The sequence below is a fragment of the Lolium rigidum genome, chromosome 2, assembly GCF_022539505.1.
Source record: "Lolium rigidum isolate FL_2022 chromosome 2, APGP_CSIRO_Lrig_0.1, whole genome shotgun sequence".
Classification (NCBI taxonomy): domain Eukaryota; kingdom Viridiplantae; phylum Streptophyta; class Magnoliopsida; order Poales; family Poaceae; genus Lolium; species Lolium rigidum.
This window is the reverse complement of record NC_061509.1, coordinates 290684959-290690334: the sequence shown is the minus strand read 5'-3', so window position 1 is coordinate 290690334 and position 5376 is coordinate 290684959. Positions and strand designations below refer to the sequence as shown.

At 52.9% G+C, this 5376-nt stretch overlaps 1 protein-coding gene across 1 annotated transcript; it reads left to right on the top strand.

Moving 5' to 3' along the window:
* The first annotated feature begins 301 nt into the window (after nucleotides 1-301).
* On the top strand, nucleotides 302-1880 carry LOC124689063 (RING-H2 finger protein ATL13-like). Its single transcript, XM_047222664.1, has one exon. It carries the CDS (start codon nucleotides 302-304, stop codon nucleotides 1649-1651), a length of 1350 nt encoding a protein of 449 aa, XP_047078620.1. The 3' UTR covers nucleotides 1652-1880.
* Nucleotides 1881-5376: the final 3496 nt, after the last annotated feature.

The following is a 5376-nucleotide window of genomic DNA, read 5'->3' as shown; positions in this document are numbered from 1 at the left end:
CATTGATTAATTACATAGGGATAGCCTAATCCCGGTCGATCTCTGCAATTTATTCTCCCTGTGACTTCTCACACAAAGCTTCCCTCCCCCCTAGACCTGCAACGGCAAGTACCCCCTCCCTTTCTTGCTGCATCACCATCACCAGCGAAAGCCCAATAATCCAGAATCGCCATGCCAAGATCCTTCACCTACTCGTAGCCAGCAAGATTCCATCTTTTTCTTCTGGTTCGTATAGCCAAGCCTGGACTTCGATCCGTACTACTCCTACTAGAGTTGGGGCGGTGGCGGCGGTGTGAGGAGGATGAGCAGCTCGTCGTCGGCGGAGGCGTCGCCGGGATCGGTGCTGCAGAACAAGATAAGCCCGAGCATCCTGTTCATCGTGGCGGTGCTGGCGATCGTCTTCTTCGTGTGCGGGCTGCTGCACCTGCTGGCGCGGCACCTGCTGCGGCTGCGGCGGCGCCGGCTCGCGGCGCGGGAGGACGCGGAGAGCGTGACGGCGTTCCAGGGCCAGCTGCAGCAGCTCTTCCACCTGCACGACGCCGGCGTCGACCAGGCCTTCATCGACGCGCTCCCGGTGTTCCTCTACCACAGCGTCCTGGGCGGCGGCAAGGACCCGTTCGACTGCGCCGTGTGCCTGTGCGAGTTCGAGGCCGACGACCAGCTCCGGCTTCTGCCCAAGTGCAGCCACGCGTTCCACCTCGAGTGCATCGACACGTGGCTGCTGTCGCACTCCACCTGCCCGCTCTGCCGCAGGAGCCTCCTCGCCCCCGGCGAGCTCTCGCCCACGTGCAGCCCCGTCGTCATGGTGCTCGAGTCCGAGAGCTCCCGCGACATGGGTGAGTCGGCGACGCACGCCACGGCCGATGCCGAGCCGAGCGGCATGGCCGTTCGCGTCCCGGGAGCAGAGGAGGTGGTGGAGGTGAAGCTGGGCAAGTTCATGTGCGTGGAAGGCAACGCGAACGCCGCCGCCGCGGTTGCCGCTGACGGAGCAGGCACCAGCAGCGATGCCAATGCGGAGCTCGGGCAGAGGAGGTGCCATTCCATGGGGTCCTACGAGTACGTCGTGGAGGAGCAGGCCGCGCTCCGCGTGGCCATCAAGCCGCCGCCCAAGAAGAAGCCACCCGCGTTCTCTAGGGCGCGGCGCGGTGGCGGCGCCATGTCAGAGTGCGGGTTCGGCGCCTCCAAGCGCCTCGGGGAGGGCTCGCTCCGGTTACCATCATTCGCCACGACGCCGGCGCAGAAGCAGCAGCAGCAGCGTCCTCCGGACGGAATGGCCGCGGCGAAGCTCGCCAAGGACAGCTTCTCCGTGTCCAAGACCTGGATGGTGCCGCCGTCCTCCAAGAAAAGCGACGCCAACGCTTCGGCATCGTCCGAGCGGCGCACGGTGTCGTTCCGGTGGCCGGTGAGGAGCAGCAAGGAGGACGAAGGAGGAGTTGAGCGGAAGAGCGGGAGCGAGGCGGACTGGGCCGACGACGTGGAGGCCGGGAGCTGCGGCGGCAACAGCGTCGTGTCGTCGCTCGCCGAGGAGCGGCCGTCGTTCGCGCGGCGCACCCTGCTCTGGGTCGTCGGCGGCCGGCAGCAGAGCAACAGAGTCGGAAGCTGCGCGCCTGATGATCAGGATCAGCACCTCGACTCGACCAAACCCCAATGAGAACGAAAAACAACACACAAATTCTTTCTTCTTTTCTGTTTTTCTTTTACTAGGTCGTTAGTGGTTGCAAATTTGCAGCGGCGAGAAATCTGTAAAACTCATAGGAGCTCGGAAGCAAGCTGTTTCAGAATTCTGATTCGGTCGATCAACTGCAACTCATTTGCAATGAAATTTTGAACTGTACAAGAATCTTCCCAGAAAACAGCCAGCGATCTTTGGTGACCGACAGATCCCTGCTCTGGTTCGTCGGTGGACGGCAGCAGAGCAACCGAGTCGGAAGCTGCGCATCTGATCAGCAAAATCGATTCGATCAAACACCAATGATACGAACGCACAATCTTTTTTTCATTCGGTTAATTTCATCATCCTCTTCCTTTTTTCTCTCCTACAATATTTAACGGTACCGATAGCGTTTTGGGGCTAGCGTGATTTTTGGGCTTGCACTGATGTGCCTCAGATGATGCCGGCTAGTTTTCGTGCCCAATAAAATCGCTGGCATCCCGAGCCGGCCTCTTCGCGTCGGACGCGCCGGCGCCTCGTGATACGTCCGAAAACGAGCGTGGGCTCTGCTTGGCAGCCAGACACACCGATTTCTCCACCTCTTTTCCACGCCCGAGCCGACTCCCACCTCTCTAGATCGCAATCATCGCCGTCTCTGCCGCGCCCTGCTTGCAATAGACACCACCGCATGTCAAGGAACCGCCGTCCATCCACACGGCCGCCACCCCCTCGATCGGCGGCCGCTGTTTCGCCCGGAACAGAGCTTGCTGCCGCCGCGACACAACCGCCCCGCCTGCAAGGTGTTCGTCTGATTGCCGCGATGGACACCGACGACGAGATGATGGTGCAGTTGTTCACGGAGAAGCAGAACGCTGAGGCTGTCCGGCGGCAAAAGCAACAACTGATTCTGACGAGCATGTTGCGCGTTCGCCAGCCTTTTCTTCGTCGTGCCTCGGCGCCGGCGGCTCAAAGCCATGCAAGAGGAGGAACATCAACCGGCATCGTCAAGCCGACGCAATCCTTCTTGACGCCGACTACTTCAACGACGACGCGACTCATTCGCCCAAGGAATTTCGGCGCCGGTTTAGGATGAACAAGGAGTTGTTCTTGAAGATTGTCTACGGCGTCAGGGAGTACGACAACTACTTCATGGCGAAGCAAGATTGCACAGTTTTATGGGGCTTTACCTCAATTCAGAACTGCACTGCTGTAATGCACTGTCTTGCATACAGACCTCCTCCAGATACAGCCAATGACTACCTACGGCTGGCAGAGTCGACATGCTGATGGTATTATCCGATGTATGCTACATTTGTGAAGACAATTCCCTCTCCTGCGAACGAGATGGAAGCTTATTTTGCAACATGCTAGGAGGCATCACGCAAGGATGTTGAGCATGTCTTTGGGGTGCTTCAGCAGTGTTTCGCCGTTGTCATGTACCCTGGTCTGAGTCTCAGATGTGGGAGGTGATGCGCATGTGTGATCATACACAACATGATCACTAAGAGCGAGCGCGGCGAACCTGTGCAGGATGATCAACTATTTGATTATGAAAGGCCACTTGCTGAGGTAGAGCATGTACCACAAGAATTTGCCGTTTTTCTTCATATGCACAATAAAATTCGAGATGCAGATATCCATGCACAACTTAAAACGGATGTAGCTGCGTATTTATGGGCGAGGAGAGGAGCCGCTGATAATGCATGATTTTATTTCTATTTATTTGGTTGTATGAATAATTTAAGTACTATTTGTTTGATTGATTATCTGAATAATTTATGTACCATTTGTTTGATTGCATGAATAATTGAAGTACTATTTGTGTGATCGTATGAATTATTAAATATAGTATGAATAAAATGTGATTGATATATTGTTTCAAAATATTGTAAAAAGAAAAAAAAAATTGAGGGCCGCCGTATGGAGGGCGCTCGTGTGGGAACAGCGTACCAAAATAGAAGATGCACTGCCGGCGTCCCCATACAGCAGTGTCGGTGACCCTGTCGGCGACTATTTGGGACGCCCGGTGGAGATGCTCTGATGGTTGCAAATTTGCAACGGCGATAGGACCTCGGAAGCAAATTGTTGCAGAAATCCGAGTACCTCGATCAGCTGCCACTCAACATTTGAACTATACAAGAAATCAAGAACCGAAAACAGCCAGCGATGTTCACGTGAATGATGGATCCACGGCGATGGTCCGACGCGGAGGCGGGACAAGAGAGAGTGCTGCACACATGAAAAGCGGGATTTGTTTGATCCGTCGGCGCGTGATCGCGCATGTGAGAGCGAGAGTGCTGCTTGGGCCTGTCCACCACGATCACTGGCGCTCTCTTGTATCATTCGCGCCTCCGGGATGTTTGGCAGGATCGCTTTCGCTCCTCTGAAACCAAGGACGCACGCATGGTGCCGAGTTGGGCAAGCTAGCCGAATGGCTGAATCCTTACCTGTAGGCAGAGATTTTTCTTCTGTCATCTCACAAAAAGTTGCAGAGGCTTGCTGACCTGCTGCACTGAACTGAACCAGGGTTCTTGCTTACATTTCTTTTACAAGGGTTCCGAATGACAACAAAATATTTGAAATTTGTTCGATCTGATGTTTCAAATGCACTCTTCTTGTCTACGTAGCTGGCAAGCCCAGAAGAAATTGCAGTGCTCCTTCTCGTTTTAGGCAGAAATTTCAATGCAATGGAGCCATTACTCCAAGGTCAAACCGCATCTGGTCTGTCAGTTTTAAGTTATTTTCAGGTCACCTGGAGCAGGCCAGTGCTGGGTTTTCCCATTTTGCCGGTGCAGTTAAGCTACCATCAATGCTCCCAGCCGAGAGAAAATCTGTTTGCGATTTGAGTCGCACGGAGACCCACGTAAACGTAATCAGTGAGTAGTAATTAGGGGAGTAAGCACTGTCCGTCGAGGAAAGGCTCTTTTCGCCACCACTGGCGCCGCATTAGCAGCGCTAGTAGCACTCCCACCACTGTTAACTGAAGACATAATTCCCACCACTGTTAACTGAGTACTTCAAATGACCCAAGCAGCACTCTCGCTCCCACCATCTCCTCAAGAGAATCCGATCAGTGTTTACAATTTCTGATGAACTTTACAGTTTCTCTATAAACATATGCCAGTAATATTGGGGAAAATACAGTGGCCGAGCCAAGTGCAGAGCTACTGCACCCTACACAAGTAAACTCAATCTTGCATCCATCCAAAACCTAAAGAGATTTTAGTATATATACCCAAATAGGCTCATGATCCGTGAAAACTTCGTCCGTACCTCCGAGTTTCATCCAGAGTGTATGTTCTTGAGAATAATAAACATTTTTGAGATAGAAAGATAAAGGAGGCTGCATTGTTTGGAAACCTCCAAATTAAGATCGTAGCGGAAAATAAACGAAACAACAATATTTATATTTGAAAATAAACTAACTGTTTCCAGGGAACTCTTCGATCCAGCATGGAGTGTATGGAAAAGTTTCAAATGACCACTGATCATTAGGTAAGGAGTAGTTGAAGATGCTATAGCTCGTTGGGCATACATCCCCCAAGACTTGAAGCTTCGAGCTGCCTAAATGATAGGCTAATCCTGTCTCCAATGTGTGATGTTCCTCTGTGATGCTCAAGAAAACAATCTCTTTGTACGGGTGAAACCCGAGTATATCAACATGTCCACGGCGATCGCATTGTTTAACCTTGTAGTCTCCCTTGTCCAAGAGATCATCATAATAA